Source organism: Diceros bicornis, chromosome 9 (genome assembly GCF_020826845.1).
Source record: "Diceros bicornis minor isolate mBicDic1 chromosome 9, mDicBic1.mat.cur, whole genome shotgun sequence".
NCBI lineage: Eukaryota > Metazoa > Chordata > Mammalia > Perissodactyla > Rhinocerotidae > Diceros > Diceros bicornis.
Window position 1 is genome coordinate 31,228,113 of NC_080748.1, and position 24,957 is coordinate 31,253,069.

Consider the following 24,957-nt stretch of genomic DNA (forward strand, 5'->3'; position numbering starts at 1 on the left):
CAGCTAAACAGGACAGAAGATACAACAACTAGGTAAACTGGTGTCATTGCTATATTTGCCACAATCACCTCACTTAGAAAGAAATGAAATGCGCTAAAAGAAAAGCAAGCCCTATTTCAATCTGTCCTTTTGTCGGTGTCCTTTCATCTACTTCTGCTTTACTGATGACAATTCTAGTAATGTTTAAGAGCACCATACACCTAACACTGGGAGTTCTATGAGGATTCCACTTGAGAAAATGACAGCCCCTATTTTGAGTGAAAGAGGATCTTTCCAAAGGGGAAAGAAAAATATATTAATTATGCATCCAGCTCCTGGGCTCAGGTGTACTAAATATGCCTATGCCTATTTGTTGGTTTCTACATATTTTAAGAAAGATTTATTGCACCCAAGAGTTTCATTTACATAAACGTTCAAAATAAAATCAGCTTCTATTTCTAAATACTAAGCTCTATAAGTGACTGAAATCTTGAGCTGAAGGGCCAATTAATCCAAAGATGATCAGAATTCCTTCTAGAATCATGCTGAGTTATGGACTGACAAGTCTGCTCCTGACTGTGAGGGGTCAGAATATGACTATGGTTAGAATTTCCAGTATTCTCAGTAAAGAATCCAGTTTTCTGTCTTCCAACAGAATGTACTACTGCATCAAGTATGTTCTCCGTCTTTTAGTAAGAAGGCGAAGATTTCAATCTCATAACAACATGAAGGTTTAAAATACTGAAGACAATATAACATTCACTGTCTCCATCACAGTAAACAAAAGGCCTAAAGCATGTCACAAAGTTTATTTGCAATAAAACAAATCAATGCAAACCTATACTGACATCATCAAAGTTCATAAGACAAATTTCTGAAATAAAATTCTGCCTTCCTTTTAAATACAATTGATAAATTCTCCGCGTTTACAAATCTTCCTAAAAGATACATAGCTACTCTTCCAACTTCTTAGCTCTAGTTCAACTTCAAATTAACCTGAGGCATTAATAATAATAACTGAAAACTTTAGAATGGTCTTAATCCTCTTCCCCAAAGGAAATAAATACTTGACAGACATAACATTCTTTCAATATGGAAAACTAATCATATGAAAAACCTAATTCCAGATTAGGTGCCGGGAGACAGTCAATTTTTTACCGACGCTAAGCCAGAATCATTCTTTGGATCTCTCTCATTCAGAGTAAAAAGCTTCCATACCAACTGGGACGCAGCTTATCCGCAATTAAACACTGATTCTTCTGCCATTTTGCCCTTTTTAGTTTCAAAGGGTCTCTATCACAATATGGGTCAGGGGATGGCCAATCTAACAGATAGACAGAGATACCAATCTAACAGAATGACTTATTCTGGTTTAATGACAACTTAAAATGTCACAAAATATATCAAAAATAACCCACAAAATTAGTTGAGATTTTAAATGTCTAATGTTTAATGCTAAATACACAAACAAAAGCTAGCACAAAAAAATTCACATTTATAAAAGAGTAAGATTGGGAACATCTCAAGCATATCTGCCAATCAGACAATGATATCGCCTGCCAACTCCCAACTGACACTATGATTTTTATAATTTTTTTCAAACACTCTAAACATTAAACAGAAGATATAACCTGCATAGGGTGTGGAACAAAATAATGCCCAACATTTCTTCATATAATACTTGAAAATATAAACATCTCTCAATATTTCATACTATCAAGTACAACATTTTCATCAAAGCTCTAACACAATAAAAAGTGGTTTACAGAAAACAGCAGTCTCGGGGCCGGCCCCGTGGCATAGCGGTTAAGTGCACGTGCTTCGCTGCTGGCGGCCCGGGTTCAGATCCCGGGCGCGCACCGACACACCACTTGTCAGGCCATGCTGTGGCGGCATCCCACGTAAAGTGGAGGAAGATGGGTACGGATGTTAGCTCAGGGCCAGTCTTCCTCAGCAAAAAGAGGAGGACTGGCATGGATGTTAGCTCAGGGCTGATCTTCCTCACCAAAAAAAAAAAAAAAAAGAAGAAAAAAGAAAACAGTAGTCTCAAAGTGTTTCCCTCTAAACCACATTTTATTTTTAACTGGGTATGGCAATTCACATATATATATAAATTTAAATTCTTCCTTCCTTGGAATGCTTGTTGAAATGCAAGTAGTGTTGGCCAATTAAGACGTGTCAGCTCCAAACTGCATCATGCATTACCCCAAACCACAACAGGAATAGGAAACCAACTCCGAGCTGTCAGAGCAAGGACTATATAAATGCAAATTAATCAACATGCTAAAAAAAGAAATTCCAACTAGTAAAATGTGAATACCTGGTTGCGCCCAAGGCTGCTGTGAGAGAGTATACTTGGGTCCTCCCTGACTGGCCATGGTTTTTAATGCTGAAACCTAGTAGAGGAGAAAAAAAAAAAAGCTTCATTTCACTGATGACAAATTAAACTAGTACTGCTCTCAAAGACTACACAACACCATCTGAACCTATTAAAACATAATGAAAATCAAATGTGCAACCCTAAAGGAAAATGCATCATATCTCATAGTCCTTTATAACTAATAAAAGCAAAACTTCTTTTGTGATTTCAAGGCATATGCTGTCTTGCAAAAAAGCATACAATGTCCTGAGGCATTCTGCCTGAAACATTTCAGGGTAGGAAGACAAAAATGAAGACCTAGAGAAATGTCACCACAAAACAGGCCCCTCTTTAAGTGGACTGTTATGTTAATATTAAATTATTACCATATGTTATTAGAAAAATGTCTCAGCAGCAGGACAAAACCTCCTTTACATACGTAGAGGTTCCTTTTCTTTATTATTTCATAGGTAGAGAGAATGTTATTAGAACAAAGATTTTCAGGGGCCAGCCTGGTGGCGTAGTGGTTGGGTTCGTGTGCTCTGCTTCGGCAGCCCAGGGTTCACAGGTTCAGATCCTGGGAAGGAACCTGCGCACCGCTTATCAAGCCACGCTGTGACAGGCATCCCACATAAAATAGAGGAAGGTGGGCACAGGCGTTAGCTTAAGGCCAATATTCCTCAGCAAAAAAGATGAGGATTGGCAACAGATGTTAGTTCAGGGCTAATCTTCCTCACCAGAAAAAAAACACAAAGATTTTCAAATAGCATCAAAAGGCACACTTGACTGACTGGTGCTACAGGGACACACTTGGAGGCCCACCTTCTATGCATCTCCCTTTTCGTTCCTCAGAGTCAGTACAGAGAAGCAAAAGCAAAAAAGCACATTTGGCTGCTTGGACAAGACTGTTCTTAAAATGGCAAATTACGGTGTGAATAAATAGACTGCTAAGTGCCAAAGGTCCAGGCCATGACCTTGGCCTCACTAGCTAGTCTCATTAGAAAAATCTGAGCACCAACTCTTTCGATTTCCCATAAAAAAGGCCACATAAATATTTAGGCAGAAGTTGGGCACAGACGACATAATATTAACTCAGATCTCTCCAGCTCTCTCTCTATTTCACCAAGTTCATATTCCTGGACCACTCTAGGCCTTTGCTCATGCTGCCATGTGTATAAAATCACCCCTTCCCTACTGTCATTCAATTCCTCTCCATGTCTTTATCTTTTATTGTGAGATGCAGCTTTTAAAAGTGAATCATACATATGATTATAGATTAGACAATGCTAAAAGAAAAATATGTTCATGTCTAGTGTATATTATCCCAAATATTTCCCAACATATATATATAAACATATTAATGTGTCTGCATTTACAAAAATACAAACACAGTACTCTAAAAACTTTTTTCTCCACTTAAATCTAAATTTTGGACGTTTTTCCATATCCAACAGTCATGTCTTCATAGAAATGGCTGCCTATTATTCCACTGATTATTCCAGAATTTAACCAATTTCATAATGACATATACTTAGGCTGTATATATGTATTTTTACATTAAAAACAAATACAAACTTTTATTAGTCATGAGCCGCATAACCATATTTCGGTCAACGACAGACCACATATACAATGGTGGTCCCATAAGATCATAATGGAGCTGAAAAATTCCTATTGCCTAGTGACACTGTAGCCGTTGTAATGTCGTAGTGCAGCACATAACACATTAGTCCCGTGTTTGTGATGATACTGGTGTAAACAAACCCACAACTGTGCTGCCAGTTGTATAGAATAAGGATACAAATATTTTTGTACAGCTGTACAACGTGTTTGTATTTTAAGCTAAGTGTAATACCAAAAGAGCCAAAAAGTTAAAAAAAACTAAAAAGTTTATAAAGTAAAAATGTTACAGTAAGCTAAGGTTAATTTATTACTGAAGAAAAATATTTTTTCATAAATTTAGTGTAGCCCAAGTGTACAGTGTTTATAAAGTCCACGGTAGTGTACAGTAATGTCCTAGTCCTTCACACTCACTCACACTCACTCACTGACTCACCCTGAGCAACTTCCATCCTGCAAGCTCCATTCATGCTAAGTGCCCTGTACAGGTATACCATTTTTTATCTTTTATACCAAATTTTACTGTAGCTTTTCTATGTTCAGGTATGTTTAGATATACAAATACATTGTGTTACAGTTGCCTACAGTATTCAGTACAGTAACATGCTGTACAGGCTTGTAGCCTAGGAGCAATAGGCTATACCATATAGCCTAGGTGTCTAATAGGCTATACCACATAGGTTCATGTAAGCATACTCTGTGACATTCGTACAACAATGAAATCGCCTGATGACGCATTTCTCAGGACATATCCCCATCATTAAGCAACACATGACTGTATTCATCTGTATTTACTATCTGGATAATATACTTATCTTTAAGTCAAACTTCAAGGGGCATTTTCTTCAAAAGTTTCCCCAATTCGCCCATCTTTTTTTAAAACCCTACAGGATGAACACAGACCTATTATCTCATAATGACACCGCTGTATACATCTTAATGTTTACATATTTTCTATTATTATGTCCCATTAGGTTATAACTCCTTGAGAACAGAAATTAAATTTATAGGTCAAATTCTATTACACACACTACATCAAGAAAAAAATTTAAATGTATGGTGCTGCTGAGGAAATTAATAACACTTCAGAGATAATATTGAGAATAAACTTGCAATACTTTAGCAAATTGCTTGAAAGAAAATGAACATTGCTAAATATAAGGCTGAGTTTTTAGCATAAACTGGTCCCACCACAGGAAACACTGTTAGCTTAGCTATAAACTTGAAATTACACCTCCTTTAAAATGTTTTCACTCAGATTTTTTGCTAAAGCAAAATCTTCACTTCAAATTTGTCATATTTTACTATAAAATAACATTTCTGTAGCACTTAAAATTACAAAGTACTTTTTACATATATGACCTCATAACAACCTTAAGTAGGGAACAGGGATGCTATAGCTATCTCCACTGTAGAGATTAGAAAACTGAGGCTTGGAGAAAATGAGTGACTTGCTACCCTTTCAGTCAGCAGGTGCAGAAGGGGGTCTAGAGCTCAGCTTTCCTGACACGAAATGCTGTGCTCTTTCTACTACACCCACAACCAGTCCAAGCCTTAAGAGTTTCTTTCAAGCAATTCAGTATGATGACATTCTAGAACAATAAAAAAGTATCAAGAGTTTTTGAGTTTGATAGAAAACATCTGACGCAAATGTTTTCATTGAACCTCTACCCTCAGAACTTGGAACATCATTACATTCCCTAGGGCGATTCAAATACAGTCATGCATTGCTCAAGAGCGGGGATAGGTTCTGAGAAATGCATTGTTAGGAGATTTTGTTGTCGTGCAAACATCATAGAGTGTGCTCACACAAACCCGGATGGTATAGCCTACTAGACACCTAGGCTATATGGTACTACTAATCTTAAGGGGGCCACTGTCATATCTGTGGTCCATCACTGACTGAAACGTCGTTATGCAGAGCATGACTGTACTTAGGTTATTTTTTAAGGAGCAGGAAATAAAGCATGGAGCATATGTGATCTTTTAAAATTTATTTTATTTTTCTCAAGAAATTTCACTAACTGTATCAAAGTCAGGAAGGATCTTTCTAGCAGACAAATTAAGATGTTGTAGAGACGTTTATCTCATGTATACTGGGTTACTCGGTAAACCTTTAGTTTTTCAATCTGTGAAATGAAGATATTTTACTTATTCCAGGTACCAGGGATGTAATGAGAATAAATGAAAATGAAGCATCTTGATAAAAAGAGCCCAAGGAAGGAGGTACATAAACAAAAAAGCCAATTTACAGCAAGTGAAAGGGGATCAAAATCACACTGAGTCTTTAGGCTCAAAAATAAGTCTTCTGACAACCTAAGAATGTTCTCTACACACTCACATAGTTTTATTTTATTATGCAAACCCATATATATTTAAAAAACCAGTCAAAACTTAGAAACAAGTTAAGGACATTTTGTTGATCAGGCTTACATCTCAGTAAAGACTGAGACCTACAAGCACGTATCCAAATGAAAGATAAAATACTATTTCCTTTTTGCACCTCTGGATGCTATTTTTCTTACAATCATTTATCAAAGTACAAGCACTGGTTGCATTGCCAACTATAATAAAAGAGGCACAAGATTCTGCACTTGCAGATTTACCTTTAAAGAAAATAATTTATAAGTTTTTAAATTGTTTATTCTGTCTCTGCTATTGAGAATACGAGTAACATTCGCCAGGTAAAAATGAAAAATGTTTGGTCCACGGATTTTAAGAAGCAATGTCTTAAATGATCACATATATCTGTGTGAACTCTAGTGCTTACATTGTATGCCTGTGTGTGTGTGTGTGCACGTGTGTGTCTGTGGGCACGTGTGTATGGGGTGTGTGGATCTTGGTCTCTGACTCACTCTTTGCCAACAGGACAGGGGAAGGGATCTGAATTTGGAAGAAAATAACATAAAAGGGATGCTCAGTCCTCTAAGCTTTAGTATCTACTAAATATTTCAACTGGAAACTCAGTGAGGAGCAATTAAGGAGCAGGGTTGAAAAGTGAAAAATGAGGCCACTGTGAATGATCTGAGCAAGGGCAACACAGACTGAGCAGGGGGGATGAGACTGGATTCTCAAGGACGATTAGAGGCAAGGCTTTTCGCTCACCAGTCCCACAGTGAGGAGAGCATAAAAAGAGATGCATGGGGGCCAGCCCGGCGGCGCAGCGGTTAAGTGCGCATGCTCCACTTCAGCAGCCCAAGGGTTTGCAGGTTCGGATCCCGGGCGCACACCTACACACTGCTTGTCAAGCCATGCTGTGGTGGCGTCCCATATAGAGGAAGATGGGTACGGATGTTAGCCCAGGGCCGGTATTCCTCGGCAAAAAGAGGAGGATTGGCATGGATGTTAGCTCAGGGCTGATCTTCCTCACACACACACACACACACACACACACAAAAAAAGAGCTGCATGAACAACTATATAGGGGTCCCTGCTATAGAGATGTAGCATGTCTATGGAGAATCATTATATAATTCAGACTTGGAATACATATTTCCTATGTAAACCTCTAATATTTTTTAAAAACATTCATAGTATCCAGAGTCTTTCAAAATGCACAAATGCACAGTTATATCAGATTTACCAAACTTATACTAAGGTCAACTTGGACAACTATATCAGTTAATTTTCATTCTCTTGCTTTTAAGGAAACTGTGCTCTTCTAGAAAAACCCTTTAATCCTAGATTTCATTATAATCAACTTGCTTCTACTGGAAGATTCACTCTGCTGCTGTGTTATTACAAAATATTCATCTACAGTATTTCCCGCCAGTATTAATGTGGATGTGCTCCCAAAAAATACAGACTATAATCTATAAGCTGGTTTTCCATGAAGACAGTTTCAGTAAAAACTATGATAACTTATCTGTAAATTAAAAAGCATCAATACTTGCACCAATTTTTTAAATCAAAACCTGGTAGGAAACATTTCCATCACTCTCTTTTTGTGTGTGTGTGTGAGGAGATCAGCCCTGTGCTAACATCTGCCAATCCTCCTTTTTTTTTTTTTTTTTTGCTGAGGAAGACTGGCCCTGGGCTAACATCCATGCCCATCTTCCTCCACTTTATATGCGACACCGCCACAGCATAGCTTAATAAGTGGTGTGTTGGTGGTGCGCCCAGGATCCGAACTGGCGAACCCCAGGCCACCACAGCGGAGCGTGCGCACTTAACTGCTTGCGCCACTGGGCCGACCCCCTCCATCACCCTCTTTTTAAATTTATATGGTGGGAAAACAACACATACTCACACACTCCAAATACTTGATATAAATGGACCAAAATCCAATAAACAGTTAATATACTCCAACTATAAACAAAAGAATAGTTTGTCTTAACATTTCTGTATTTGCTTTTTTGGTATTTATTATTTTTAAAACTAATATATTGTGTCTTTATCACAGGCTTCAGGTATATTAGTGTTGATGGACCCAGCAACAAGTTACTAATGGACAATTTGCTTAGCTGTCTCCTGGTCGTTTCACAGACACATCTTGTCTCCCCAGCTAAGACTTAAATAAGTAAATTTGAGAGAAAGAGTTGTCATATTTTTATTGTTTTTATGATGTTCTCTAACACAAGTCTGAGAACATCATAAAGACCTAGGCTTAATAAATGAAAGTTAACTTCAAGTCTTTTAAAACATCTTTTTGAGGTAAGTCCTTAGTAACAACACTTAAATTAAAAAAAAAAAATTATTAGGTTGAAACTGGAAAGTCAAAATAGCCATGATCTGATGTTTCCATTGCTGGCATCAGCCAGTTGAGGGATTTTAGCTAGGAAACGGAGAGAGAGTTTATTATAAAGCCATATATCTGGTGACTAACAATGCAATGATATGAAATCTTCAGTTCTCGATTATCCACACAAAATGGAAGGGAGAAATAGCACGTAAAACAAAGAGGAAAATAAACCTCCCATTTAAGTAACAGGAAACCCTGATGGGCAGGCCTGTGATGACTGCCAGGCAGGTCCTAATTCAGGAAAAGTGAGAGTCCCAGACCACATACACATACCTTCAACGTGGATAAACAGAACACAGCTAACCAGAGGTGTGTTATAACTAGCTTTGTAATATTTGCACTCTTTCTCTTAAAAACTAAAAACTCTGCAAGTATATCTAAAAGTCCAAACCAAAAAGCTTCCATAAAATGAAACATGGTGATTTCCTAGACAGAATCATCAAGGCTTGGGCTTACTATCTCCTTCTGCCAGAGTTTTTGCAAGAGGGTAATTCAAAAGGAAATCTAGGGAAGAATTCAGAATTACTTTACCAAAATGCACCAAGATCTATACCTTTGTCATGAACTCCTCCAGCTGCTCTACAAACAGCTTGGTCTGCTGCTGAATAAACTGCTCACAGGCCGATTTCAGATGACGATCTACGTCTTTTTTAGAGTCAAGATAATGTTCTCTTATCTCAGGAGTACCCTTAAAAAGAAGATGACAATTTCCTCCTGTTTTTATGTGCCTAGAAATTACCAGACATGTAAAGAATGTCGTTTATCTCCCACCACCAATGAAACAGACTCCTTCTCACCTCCAACAAGAACTCTATCAAGGCATTGTTGCTATTCAGCCTAAAAAATCTTGGAACAGTCATAGGGTTCAGGATTTTAAATGCTGCATCTGTGAAACAAAATTACTCATCCAGTGAACATGTACAGTTTCAACAGAAAAGCCGAGTTACCATTTCAGTGTGTTAACATACACTAGTTCTCTATTAGCTCAAGGCAAGAGAGGTTTCATTTTCACCAACTCACCTCCATAAACAGACCAGGGTGAGATTAGTGCCAATGATGGCTACGGTACCCACACACAGTTATTTTCTAGAAGTCAGAATTGTGAAATGACTATTAATCTCAATTATTTATTTATAGAAAAAAAGAAAATTGATAAATGGTAATCAATACCTTAAAATTTCCCTGCTTTACTTTTACAATGCTAAATAGGTTTTTTAAAAAATATTCATATACTTACCCAGCTTCTCTTGTTAAGATCTTGGCTGGTACAGAAATTTATTCATTTGAAATAGAGTGAATAAACTAATGTGTCAGCCAGAAAGAAAACACCAAAAGGACATATTTACCCCTTAACCTCCAGACTAACTAGAATCTATGCAAAGTACTAACTGAGGTCTCATTGATGTTCAAATGCAATAAGATAAAACGTTAGTCGTGAGAGGTTAGAGGCTTAAAAGTAAAGAGAGCAAGTATTATTAAGTGATAGTCAGAAAAGACCATTTCTTTGCTTTGCTTTGCCAGACAAGAAAGCAAAGCATGAAATGCTTCCAATCCTGGTTTTACCACAAAAGGACTTACTGCCTTGACCCTGGTCTTACTGAAAAAGAACCTCTCTATCAGACGCAGTATTCAGAGTAAAGCTTTAGTAAATGGCTCTTCGTTCTGCTGTCTTTTCTACAAGGTACCTGAAAGACTGTCTGCAATAAATAGAATCAAATCACCATATGGTAGGATTATAGGCAGCTTCATAATGTTTTAGGGAAAACATATTTAAACCAAAATTTGCCAAAATTTTAGGGTATTTCATTTTCTCACACCTCAGTGAATCTATTCTAGAACCAAGCAGCAACAAATTATAAATTAGAAAAAAAATGAAAGAAAGTAGATCAGCCCTGCTCTATCCCATCACTTAAATAAAGTAAGGACTATCAGCACCTGGCATTCCTCAAGGTTAAGAGCACCATTCCTACACCTCACGCTGAAAGGAAAGAAACAAATCAACCAGAATGGTTGGGTGATGGAAGCCTCCAACGAGAACAAGCTCTAAAAAAGTTATGCACTCGATAAATGCAAAAGCCAGGAAATTTAGCTGCTGTTTAAAAAAAAAATCACTAACTATATGAATAACACACAGGCTTACTATCCAAATTCCAGCAGAAGCAAAAGGTATTCTCTGTGGTGGAAAGGAGAGAGAGCATCAGGAAAAGAAAGAGAGTAAACGGTTTTAACATGACTCACGATGAGACCACTCTGGCTCTCAGGTGAGTTAAATCAAGTCCACTGTTCTATAAGCACAGTCAGTCATCAGGAAACTAACAACCTGCTACCCTTGGAAATCTTAAATGTGGAGTTCCTCTGAACCACAGAATACAGAAAATAATTTGGGTGACTATTTTCTCAATTCCCCCAATACATAAGAGAGAAGTTCATTCATTACATAAATGGATGGCTTAGAGCTTAATTCTGTTGGAAATGGTAAGAAAAGATAAAATTCAGATAAATTTGTAAGTAATTAAGGGAAATGAGGGATATTTATGGTATATCCTTAAGTTGCTTAAGATCAACATCTTAGAAAATAACTACTTCGATCTTTTAGAAATCACTTGTTAATTCAGTCAGAGACAAATCACTAGGATGGATGAAGCATCTTTCCCAAGATGATTCAATGTCTATTACCAACTCAAAGACACTATCTACATGATTACTTAACAACTAGCTGACTAAATAATAATACCACTTAAGTTTATTTAAGCACCTTAAGCTTAAAAAAGCAGTTTAACATACATTTTCATTCTTAATGATCTTGATAACCTGGAGAAGGCATCAAGACAAGTTGATTCTGCTCATTTTACCTGGGATAGGGAAGCAAAAACACCCATCCAAGATCACAAGAGCCAGGAAATGATGGACCAGCAACAGAACCTGACTCTTTCAGACTCGTACATAAGGACTTTCCCATTTTACCCAGCTGGCTTTCTGAATTTTCATGAACTGACAAACTCAACTCAATGTTTAAAATCATCCCAATTAGCTGACATTCTAAGTAGTTATTATACTGATTTTTCATTTTTTAACTGGTTATGGTAATATGTGGCTGAGTCTAAGAGAGGTAATACTATATTACAAATGGAAATGCTGAGATATAGTTCCCTTCATAAAGAAAATACAGCCAAGTTAGATGTAATTAGGATGTTGACAGCTCAGCTTAGTATAAACAAGTAACATGCTTATTAGCAAGCACAGCATGCAAAAAATTGCAGATGAACATAAAATAAACCTATAACCTGTGCTGACACATTTGGACAGGTCAAATACACCCAACTGTGCCAGCCAGGACAATGAAGTACCTCTAGTTTTCTTGAGGTCCAGGGAAATTTCCTTAATGGTGAATTCAGTGTGAAATGGAGCAATTTGTTCACGGAGAATCAAAAGGTGCTTTATTAAGAAAAGTTGTCCATCAATCTGAGTCTAAATTGTAAGACAGAAAAATTTATCACCGATTAAATAAAAATAGGAGCACATAAAACATATATGTTATTAATCAACATAAATCTACCTAGGTTTATAGCCTTTAACCTAATTTTATGGTACCAATACTCCTCCTTTGTTGTGTAGTGACCTCTACCCATTTAATCCATGTTAGAATTATCTGGAAAAATTTTGCTTCAAACTCTTACTAATTCTGTCACCTGCTCTACTCAGTAAATCCAAGAAAGTAAATCAGACAAAAGGTTGTAAAGCAACACATTTAGAAAGAGAAGTCAAATCTATTTTAACTTGATGCAGAAATAGAAGAGATGATGCAGCCTAACATCAGCACAGAGAAGAAAGTAAAGAAAAGTTCAAAGTATGGGTGTGATTCTGAGCTCTCATGGCTTTCTAGTATCTCTTCAGTAACAGGGCTTTCACTATGTGGTCAAAGTGGTTTCAGTATCCAGAATATCAGAAATACTATTCTTATTTATATAAAAGTACAGAAGGAGCCTCCAGACGTAAAGTGATTTGGGGTTCCCATTTTGGATTATCCCGCCAGCAACAGAGCACTGACTACCCACATCCCCGAGAGTCCTTTCCTTCCTGAGAGGCATTTCCTTTTGCCCTCTCAGGGCTAATCCACCAGAGTCTTGGGATTCAAGCTGAGTTCTCAAAGCTCTGACCCAACTCCAAAATAGTGCATAATCATAGCTCTCATTTCAGAAAAGAGTCTGTATATTAACAAGAGCAAGGCTGTGTCTGCTCCTTTTTGCTGCTACTCAAGACAGAATCTTACTTTGATAATATTTCTAATGAAATTATACTACATTAGGAAAAGAATAAACTTGTCCTTCAGTAAGCAGTATAATCTTTTAAAGAGCCTGCTGAACAAAGTGACTCCTCTCTGGTCTCTCTCTCCCCCCACCTTCTAAATAAGCACATACTCAATATATAAGTATGATTCATTTGATGGACACTCACTTTGTACCCTCCAACACAGAGCATTGGATAAGTAGGAAATGCTATACATTTTGAACACTTGCTCTATTTTTAAAAAACTAACAAGTCCAATAGGCAAAAATAATGTGATATAGATTTAATTTACTTTACTGAAGCTGTTGTGATCCAGCAAATAGTATCAGGTTAGCTTACCAATATAGTAGGTGCTCAATTTAAGGATGTAAGAAAAATTTCTTGCCTTAAAGAAACTTCTAAGGCATTAAGCCATTTTCACTGACCATTTTTTAAGAAGTTGAAAGGCAAAAGTACAAAAACTCAGCCACGAAAATAAATTAGCTAATCTTTACCAAATTGAGGGCTTCCTCATACATACTTAAACCCTTTATTATATGTAAGAAACACAATTTGATAAAAGAGGATGGCCTTACAGGCAATGAGGGCAAAAGACTGAATAATCAAAATGCTCTTCACTCCTCCCTTTAAAAAGAGGACAGTGGTACAAGAGGACATAAGCATATGAACTTTTTTTTTAATTAAGTCATTTTTTTCCTCCTGATAATCTAAGAAATATATGCTTACTGTAGAAAATCTGGAAAATAAAGGGAAGTGTAGAGAAAAGAAGGAAAAATCATCCATAGTCACCCAAAAGCTTTCCCCATTACATTTTTTAACACATATGTTCATTACATAGTTAAAGCCATAGTGTATATCTGATTTGTATCATGCTTTCTTTTGCCCAAATGTATTTAAGTTAAATTTTATTGTTTCATTTAAAAAATTTTAATGGCTAATATTCCACTATATAGAATATGTCATAATTTACTTAACCATTTCCCTAATATTAGACACATGTTTCCTAATTTCACCTATTATACAAAATGTGAGACCTCAGGCTTGGAAATACTTTTTAAAACTTAAATATGCCCATCTGTAACGACTTTCCCTCCTCTCCTAGTCCCCATACCAATATCTCATTTCAACTCTCTATTCCATGAATAGGAAAATACAGTGGTCACAAAGGTAGAGCTTTTCTAGCAACAGGGTCCCAAATTCTTTTGCGAGGAGATTTTTTTTTTTTATCTAAAGCCTTTAAGTTAGAAATCAAGTTTTTAAATCTGGAAATCCAGAAAGGTTCACAAGGTTTGAACACTCTGAGCAGCAAAGAAATTTAGGCTAGAAACCGCCCCCACAGCTCCCTCCCTGTAGGCAACAGGTACTTTAGTGGAAAGTTAAACAGAGCAACACTTTCAACCATGCTATACTTCCTAAAAAAAAATATCAGGGGCCATGGGAAAAGCACGTGCCAGCAGCTTTCAGCCCCAGATCCCTTCTTGATTAAAAACTAAGTCACAAAGTCATGGCAACTACTTCTAATCACACAACCCACAGCCACAATTGCCTGTTTTCCAAATTGACTGGCTGATTTCCTTCATGTGAGGCTAATCAACTATTTAAAACATTGTTGTAGAGATGATTATAAATTGCTATGAAAACACTGTTTTGGTACTCCAGGGAAATAACAGTTCATGACCTCCCCACTTGCTAAGGCTATAACAAGAAACCTTCATCCCAAAGAATTTATAACCTAAGTACCATTTTTGGTACTTTAGCAAAGTTGGCACTCTCTTATGTAGTAGTCTTTAATTAGCACTATAATGAAATACTAGCTTCTCTCAAAGGACCTCAAAAATAACTCATATTAAACAAACCAATCCTACTGCCAAAAAGGCTTTATATTTCTGTGCCTATAAATAAATGCTATAGTCCACAATATTATTATAGGTAATAAGATTTCAGCTAACACTTCATCAAACCTTGTTTTTGCTGATAGACTCTGATGCTCCAAGTAACGACTGAATGCAGGCAGACAAGGCTTCCTGTGACAATCCTTGAAACACTGCCCTCTGGTGAAATAAAAGAGAAACATCATCCTATAGGGCTTCACAAAACAGAAAAAAAGGAAAACCGTAGGCTGTGAGTACAGCAAACAATGCTTGCTTGCCCTCATCCATTGGATTAATTTATTACTGGCAATATTCCTCCTGCAGCTCCCTACCCATGAAACCTTTCTAGACCAACAGATAGTCTCCTAATTTGCATCTCTCCAAACACTCGTGTGACCCTTCAATAATATTTCCTGAGCGTTTATTTCATGCCAGGCTCTGTGCTAGATGCTGAAAGTACAGTGGTGGGTGCACAGGCAGATGTGGTTCTAACCTCATGGAGCCCTCACACCAGCATGATCTCATATTGTAGGCTGTCTTTTAAATCTATCAAATCAACTTTAAAACAAATCCTCGGTAAATCCACTTCCAAAAATTTATCCCAAGTAATTAATCAGTATCAGATTAGAAGATTCATGCACATGGCTCTTCACCACAGTATTTACAACAGCAAAAAACTGGAAATTACCCAAACATTCAATGATGGGGAAGGGGGTTGACAAATAAATTACTAGTAAATCTAAATTATAGAATATTGTGCATGAAATCAGGGAATGCTGAAGGAGTGGTGAAATTCTTATTAAATATAGTTAAGTGAAAACAAAATCAGGTTACAAACAGTATGTGACGTATGATTCTTAATTTAATACTGCCAATCTATATCTTACTAGAGGTGTGGTAAGTTGGTCTGGGCAGGGACTCCTGCCAGTCCCCTTGCTTCCCTCTCTGCCTCCAATCCACCTGAGACAGAATTGATATGGATGACCATTAGCAAGATATTTATTATTAGGCCACAGTTCTGGGCCCCAGTCTCATACTTGATGTTATTCCCTTTTTGTACCGCTTCTCTCCCATTTGTTTCCCATGAGGCTACTACAGTAATAAGAGATTAGGGCTGCCTCTTGCTAGGTCACTGACCCTCCCTGAGGAAGACCAAAGATGGGCAGCTCAGCCTAAGACCCTCTCTTTCCCCTGCTCAGCCTTAATATGTTTGTCACTGGATTTCTTTTTCCTCACCTTTGATGGGTAAGATCAAGAGGGCTAAGACTTGGATGTAAGCTAGGTGAAAAAGAATAGGCAGCCCTAGGGCATAAAATAAAACCAGAGTGATGTCCTTAGGCCTAGCTACTGTTCAGCTCAAATCTCTGTTAAGCACCTTAGAGGCTTCACTAGGGTCTGATGACAATGGGTTCTATGTGGAATATACTCCCTGCATATTTCCCTTGGGATCCTGGCTCCACTCTAGAAGTTTCTGAACCCCAGCCTAATACCATCATTCAATATAGCTACTGGGGAACCCGGGGAAGAAGAGATGCCAATGTCCAAACCTCCCTCTGGAAGAGATTTCATCAGCTGGGAAAAAAGGCTGAGACATCTAACTCTGTAGAGGTGATCTGGCCTCACCCTAAAAGTCTCAGAACTGGGAAAAAGGCATTTTCTGGTTGAATTTCAAAATCTCCAAGCACAAACTCCAGTAACTACACGGTTTAAAATAGACACCAAGTAGTGTGCACTCTACTGAACCAATGAAACAACTATGCAACCTCGTTCAGCCCCTAGGACTATGAGGTACAGTGGGAGAGGATATACATACTCCTTTTGAACTCCTTTTGGCATCTGGACAATTAATCACATGACTGCTGTACATAATTACTTCTCTCTTTTTACGCTGTTTATGTTGTAACAATCAAATTAACTTTAAAAAAAGTGAATTAAAACCACCAAATTTTACAAACTATTTTGGTTCAGCAGCAAACCACTAACGGTAAATAAATGTAGACAAATATGATCTTTCAGGGACTAATAATCTTATCATTAAACTGGAATGTTTAAAACAACTTTGTTACCTGAAATCAATGCATAGTGTAAGTGCTTAAAAAAAAAAAGCTACTGCTAATTTCAGCAAATAACTAAAATTAGTCCCTGGTTAGAAATACAAATAATCTCACTACTACTTGTTAAGGATGTTGATTTAAATTGAGTGCAGAATTAAAGTATTTGCATTTAATGCTAAATTTAATGCTAAATGTATATTATACCTATGTGACATTGGACAGATCACTTAACCTTTCTGCATGTCTTTTTCTTTATCTATAAATTAAAACAGATTAATTAATCCGTAGTTTTCAACTTTTTCTGGTCATAAACTCCTATGAGAAGCAATGAAAGCTATAGCCCTTCTCCTCAGAAAGACAAAAATACAAACATATGTACACAATTTCACCCACAATTTCAAGGTGTTCACAGACTCCCCGAAGTCCATTAATGGATTCTCAGGGTCTAACAATCCCTAAATTAGATTGATCTTAAACTTATCTCTGTATCTAAAAACCATATGATTCTAATGTAATACCAAACAAAATACTGTATCAAGATCTTAAAATAAAATTAAAATTAAAAATTTCAAGTAAAAGAGCAAGCAATTTATAGAAAAGATACAAAAATTTACACACGTACATCTATGCATCTGTACAGTTTGGAGAGACAGACAAGAGTTCTTCGAACTGTAGGATACCACATTCCATGAAGATCTGCTGGAGAAATTGTGGTCTGTGGTCTAGGACTGAGAGATTCTGTTGAACCTAAAAACCCAAATGGAAAAGAAGACACATATCAGACACATGGAGATTTGTTTTACTTGCACAGCAACTATGAACTGTTCTCATTAGCTATCAATAGCTGGAGACATCCATTTTTTCTAGCCTCGCCTTTAATTAAGAATGCCATAAGAACCCTAAATCAGTGATGGGTGCAATTTAACACAATAAGTGAGAATGCACATGAAAACATACAGACATTCCACATTCCAGCCTCATATATATGCTCAACCCAAAATGCTTTTCCCAAACTGTGATCAATAATCTATATGAAATAAATGAACAGTATACATATATTATAGAATATTGTACAGCCATTACAAAGGAGGCAGATCTATACATAGTCACATGGAAGCAAGTGGGAGCCAAGGGAGGTGTGGGAGGGACAAGAAAACAAAGCAATGTTAAACGGGAAGATTAATCAAAGCTGGTTTGCCTGACAGCCTGCCTTCCAAGCTCTGAGCTATATCACTTAGAGGACTACTTAGTATATCCAATTTCCAAGTGACCAGAGCTGTACCCTCCTCCCTCAAAGACAGGTCAGACACTCTAGAGAGTGTGAGGAGCAGCAGGTTGGGAGTGTGGCTGAGCAGAGACACTTCCCTTTGTAAGGGAAGCAGAAACACTTCAGGTCAAAGGACTAGGGTTCAAATGAGCCACGAAAGTAGAGCTACGATAATACTTAGGACAAGAGGGGATAGTGAAATATGGATTGGGCATTAGAAGACATTAGGAAACTTTAATAAATTTTTTAGTGTGATAATGGTTTATGGTTATGTAAGAGATGCCCTTATTTTTTGGAGAGATGCTGAAATACTCAAGGGCAAAGTGGCAATGATGTCAATATTTACTTTCAAATTATTAGCAAAGGAATCTATATATGCATAATGTGAAAAAATGTTAAGTCTTGAATCTAGGTGGTGGGTACCAGTGTTCATCGTTCATTGCATCATTCTTTCTACTTTTCTACCTATTTGAAATTTTTTTCAATAATAAAAAATAAAAGGATAGCCAAGCGAAACATAATTCCTTAAAAAGAGCTAGATCTGCATATGCTTAAGAGGAGGCCTGGAGGTTGTGGAGTAGATTTATGGGAAAAAGGAAAGAGGGGAATGTTGAGGGTTAGTGCTTTTACTTTCTAGTTCTGTAAGCTTAATTTTTTTTCAAAAGCATATAATACTTGTATAATTTTTAAAGCTCTTCCATAAGGTCTTAAATGAAAATATCTACATACTTTATATGAAGTTTCTTAGAGAGAATAAACTAGACAAATTATATCAAAGACTATTTAGATTAAATATCTATAGTTTTTGGGCCAGCCCCGTGGCTTGGCGGTTGGGTGCGTGCGCTCCGCTGCTGGCGGCCCGGGTTCGGATCCCAGGCATGCACTGACGCACTGCTTCTCCGGTCATGCTGAGGCCGCGTCCCACATACAGCAAATAGAAGGATGTGCAGCTATGACATACAACTATCTACTGGGGCTTTGGGGGAAAAATAAATAATAAAATTATTAAAAAATATATATATATATCTATAGTTTTGCTAAGGATTATGATATCTGCAGGATGCCTCCTTCAAAATAAAGAGACAAAAATGTATCCCCAAATAAAAGTTTAGTGAAACAAATGTATTTAAGTACTTTAAAGCCAGAAGTCAGCTTATTTGTTCATTTTTTCACTTTCCTGTGAAAAATAGTTAACAGTTAAAACAGCTGACCAGGGGAAAGTTTACTTACATAGCAAGCCATCAAAAGGCAAGTGCCTCCTGACTGCCTCTTCTGAAGAGCAGAGCAAACCCACTAACAGGGCTTCTCCCTCGGCCTCCTGCAGTCTTCCTCCATCTTCCTCTGTGAGCCTCACGCTCCCCTCACTTGCTCTACATATAGAATAAAGCCTGTGCTTTTGAAGATACTGATAATCAGCTTCTTCACAGATGGTACCTCCACCAGTTTGCCCTGGCACTTACTTCTATCACACGAACGTCACGTCATTTAAAGCCCTGGCCTTTGCAGGCTTCTCATGTTCTCACTTCCGACACACCATGGGACCAGGAAAAGTGATCATATTCTTTTTTTGCTCTCCTTACGACCTGACTCAGAGTCCTGCTTTCCATCCCAAATTCCACCACCATTCTGAGTACCATCAATAACCACATGAACGACAAACAAAGATGTTAAGGATGCTCACTGATCTTGGGAGAAGAATGGATGAACTCAGTGAGAATGTCAACAAAGAAATAGAAGATATAAAAAAGAACCAATCAGAAATGAACAACACAATACTGGAAACGAAAAATTCACTAGAGGGACTCAAAAGCAGAGTAGAGAATACAGAAGAACGGATCTGCGAGCTGGACAAAAGACTAGAAGAAATCACCCAAGCTGAACAGATAAAAGAAAAAAGAATTAAAAAGAGTGAGGACAGTCTAAGGGACCTCTGGGACAACATCAAGTGCACTAACATCTGTGTTATAGGTGTCCAAGAAGGAGAAGAGCGAGACAAAAGGGCACAGAATCTATTTGAAGAATTAATAGATGAAAACTTCCCTAACCTAAAGAAGGAAACAGACATCTAGGTACAGGAAGCACAGAGAGCACCAAACAAGATAAACCCAAAGAGGCCCACACCAAGATACATCATAATTAAAATGTCTAGAATTAAAGATAAAGAGAGAATCCTAAAAGCCGCAAGAGAAAGACAAGTTACATACAAAGGAAACCCCATAAGGCTATCAGCTGACTTCTCAGCAGAAACCTTACAGGCTAGAAGAGAGTGGCATGATATATTTAAAGTGTTAAAAGGAAAAAACTTACAGCCAAGAATACTCTACCCAGCAAGGTTATCATTCAAAATGGAAAGAGAGATAAAAAGTTTCTCAGATAAGCAAAAATTAAAGGAGTTTGTCACCAAGAAATTAGTACTACAAGAAATGCTACAGGGACTGCTTTAAGGGGAAAAGAGAAGACCACAAATAGGAAAAATTATCTATTTCCATGATAAGAGGGTAATCGATACAAATGCACAAAAAAGAGGTTAGATATGATATCAAAAACATAAAATGTGGGAGGAAGGAAGTTAAACAGTAGAGCTTTCAGACAGAGGTCAAACTAAAGAGACCATCAATTCTGTATATGGACCCCATGGTAATCACAAACCAGAAACCTGTAATAAATACACAAAAAACTAAGAGAAAGGAACCCAAACATAATACTAAAGAAAGGCATCAAACCACAAGGGAAGAGAGCAAAAGAAGAAGAAAGGAACAGAGAAGGACTAGTAAACCACTGAGGAAAAAAAAAGTTAAAAATGGCAGTAAGTACATATTTATCAATAGCTACTTTAAACATCAACGGACTAAATGCTCCAATTAAAAGGCATAGGGTGGCTGATTGGATAAAAAAACAAGACCCATATACATGCTGCATACAAGAGACACACTTCAGACCTAAAGACACTCACAAACTGAAAATGAAGGGATGGAAAAAGATACTCCACGCAAATGGCAATGAAAAGAAAGCTGGGGTAGCAGTACTCATATCAGACAAAATAGACTTTAAAACAAAAACTGTAAAAAGAGACAAAGAAGGGCATTACATAATGATCAAGGGAACAATACAACAAGAGGATATAACACTTGTAAATATCTATGAACCCAACATAGGAGCACCTAAATATATGAAGAAATTATTAATGGACATAAAAAGAGAAATAGACAGTAACACAATAATAGTAGGGGACTTGAACACTCCACTTACACCAACGGATAGATCATCCAAACAGAAGATCAATAAGGAAACATTGGTCTTACATGACACACTAGAACAGATGGACCTAGTAGATATATACAGAACATTCCATCCAAAAACCAAAGAATACACGTTCTTTTCAAATGCACATGGAACATTCTCCAGGAGTGATCACATATTAGGCCACAAAACAAGTCTACATAAATTTAAGAAGATTGAAATAATACCAAGCATCTTTTCTAACCACAACAGTATGAAACTAGAAATCAACTATGGGAAGAAAATCAGAAAAGCCACCAATACTGGAGATTAAACAAAATGCTACTGAACAACAACTAGGTCAATGAAGAAATCAAAGGAGAAAGCAAAAAATACCTGGAGACAAATGAAAATGAAAATACGACACGCCAGAATTTATGGGATACAGCAAAAGCAGTTCTAAGAGGGAAGTTTATAGCAATACAGGCCTATCTCAACAAATAAGAAAAATCTCAAATAAACAATCTAACAATGCACCTAAAGGAACAGGAAAAAGAAGAACAAACAAAGCCCAAAATCAGTAGAAGAAGGGAAATAATAAAAATCAGAGCAGAAATAAATGAAATAGAGGCTAAAAAAACAATAGAAAAAATTAATAAAACCAAGAGCTGGTTCTTTGAAAAGATCAACAAAATTGACAAACCTTTAGCTAGACTCACCAAGAAAAAAAGAGAGAAGGCTCAAATAAGTAAAATCAGAAATGAAAGAGGAGAAATTACGACAGACACCTCAGAAATACAAAAGATTATAAGAGAATACTATGAAAAGCTATATGCCAACCAATTTGACAATCTGGAAGCAATGGATAAATTCTTAGAATCATACAACCTTCCAAAACTGGATCAAGAAGAAATAGAGAATTTGAATAGACCAATCACCAGTAAAGAGATTGAAACAGTAATCAAAAATCTCCCCAAAAATAAAAGTCCAGGACCAGACGGCTTCCCTGGTGAATTCTACCAAACATTCAAAGACGACTTAATACCTATCCTTCTCAAACTCTTCCAAAAAATTGAGGAGAGGGGGAAGCTCCCTAACTCATTCTACGAAGCCGACATTACCCTGATACCAAAACTAGACAAGGACAACACAAAAAAGAAAATTACAGGCCAATATCACTGGTGAACGTTGATGCAAAAATCCACAACAAAATAGTAGCAAATCGCATACAACAATACATTAAAAAGATTATACACCATGATCAAGTGGGATTTATTCCAGGTATGCAGGGATGGTTCAACATTTGCAAATCAATCAACGTGATACACCACATTAATAAAATGAAGAATAAAAATCACATGTTCTTCTCAATAGATGCAGAGAAAGCATTTGACAAGGTACAGCATCCATTTATGATAAAAACTCTGAATAAAATGGGGATAGAAGGAAAGTACCTCAACATAATAAAGGCCATATATGACAAACCCAGAGCTAATATCATCCTCAATGGTGAAAAAATGAAAGCTATCCCTCTAAGAACAGGAACCAGACAAGGATGCCCACTGTCACCACTCCTATTTAACATAGTATTGGAAGTCCTAGCCAGAGTAATGAGGCAAGAAAAAGAAATAAAGGGGATCCATATTGGAAAGGAAAAAGTGAAACTGTCACTATTTGCAGATGACATGATTTTATATATAGAAAACCCTAAAGAATCCACCAAAAAACTTTTAGAAGTAATAAACGAATACGGTAAAGTTGCAGGATACAAAATCAACATACAAAAATCAGTTGCATTTCTATACACTAACAACAAAGTAGCAGAAAGAATACAATCCCATTTATAATTGCAACAAAAAGAATAAAATACCTAGGAATAAACTTAACCAAAGAGGTGAAAGATCTGTACACAGAAAACTATAAAACATTGCTGAAAGAAAATGAAGAAGACTCAAAGAAATGGAAAGATATTCCGTGCTCTTAGATTGGAAGAATTAACATAGTTAAGATGTCCATACTTCCTAAAGCAATCTATAGATTCAATGCAATCCCTATCAAAGTTCCAACAACACTTTTCACAGAAATAGAACAAAGAATCCTAAAATTTATATGGAACAACAAAAGACCCCGAATAGCTAAAGGAATCCTGAGAAAAAAGAACAAAGCTGGAGGTATCACACTCCCTGATTTCAAAATATACTACAAAGCTATAGTAACCAAAACAGCATGGTACTGGCACAAAAACAGACACTCAGATCAACGGAATAGAATTGAAAGCCCAGAAATAAACCCACACATGTATGGACAGCTAATCTTCAACAAAGGAGCCAAGAACATACAATGGAAAAAAGAAAGTCTCTTCAACAAATAGTGCTGGGAAAACTGGACAGCCATGTGCAAAAAAATGAAAGTAGACCCTTACCTTACACCATACACAAAAATTAACTCCGAATGGATTAAAGACTTGAATATAAGACCTGAAACTATGAAACTTCTAGGAGAAAACATAGGCGGTACGCTCTTCGACATCAGTCTTAGCAACATATTTTCAAGCACCAAGTCTGACTGGGCAGGAGAAACAATAGAAAAAATAAACAAATGGGACAACATCAAACTAAAAAAGCTTCTGCACAGCAAAGGAAACCATCAACAAAATGAAAAGACAACCTAACAATTGGGAGAAGATATTTGCAAACCATACATCTGATAAGAGGTTAATCTCCAAAATATATAAAGAACTCATGCATCTCAACAACAAAAAAACTAACAACCCAATTAAAAAATGGGCAAAAGACCTGAACAGACATTTCTCCAAAGAAGATATACAGATCGCCAACAGACACATGAAAAGATGTTCAAAATCATTAACCATCAGGGAAATGCAAATCAAAACTACAATGAGATATCACCTCACACCCACCAGAATGGCTATAATTAACAAGATAGGAAACAACAAGTGTTGGAGACGATGTGGAGAGAAGGGAACTCTCCTACACTGCTGGTGGGAGTGCAAACTAGTGCAGCCACTATGGAAAACAGTATGGAGATTCCTCAAAAAATTAAGGATAGAACTACCATACGATCCAGCTATTCCACTGCTGGGTATTTATCCAAAGAACTTGAAAACACCAATGTGTAAAGATACATGCACCCCTGTGTTCACTGCAGCCTTATTCACAATAGCCAAGACTTGGAAGCAACCTAAGTGCCCATCAAGGGACGAATGGATAAAGAAGCTATGGTATATATACACAATGGAATACTACTCAGCCATAAGAAACGATGAAATCCAGCCGTTTGTGACAACATGGATGGACACTGAGGGTATTATGCAAAGTGAAATAAGTCAGAGGGAGAAGGTCAAATACCGTATGATCTCACCCATTAAGTAGTAGATAATAACAACAACAAACAAACACATAGAGACAGAGATTGGATTGGTGGTTACCAGAGGGGAAGAGGGGAAGAAGGGAGGGAGGAGGGGAAAAGGGATAATTAGGCACATGTGTGTGGTGATGGACTGTAATTAGTATTTGGGTGGTGAACATGAGAACATGATG

General features: G+C 37.0%; 1 protein-coding gene across 1 annotated transcript in view; it reads right to left on the reverse strand.

The window, feature by feature from the left end:
* Positions 1–24,957, reverse strand: part of COG3 (component of oligomeric golgi complex 3) — a 74,624-nt gene that overhangs the window by 8,488 nt on the left and 41,179 nt on the right. Inside the window, exons 15-20 of the mRNA XM_058548194.1 lie at positions 17,534–17,658; positions 14,948–15,037; positions 12,047–12,167; positions 9,497–9,585; positions 9,253–9,387; positions 2,300–2,375 (exon numbers count right to left, since the gene is read on the reverse strand). Of these exons, the coding sequence (XP_058404177.1) occupies positions 2,300–2,375; positions 9,253–9,387; positions 9,497–9,585; positions 12,047–12,167; positions 14,948–15,037; positions 17,534–17,658 (636 nt within the window). The remainder of the gene's footprint in view (positions 1–2,299; positions 2,376–9,252; positions 9,388–9,496; positions 9,586–12,046; positions 12,168–14,947; positions 15,038–17,533; positions 17,659–24,957) is intronic.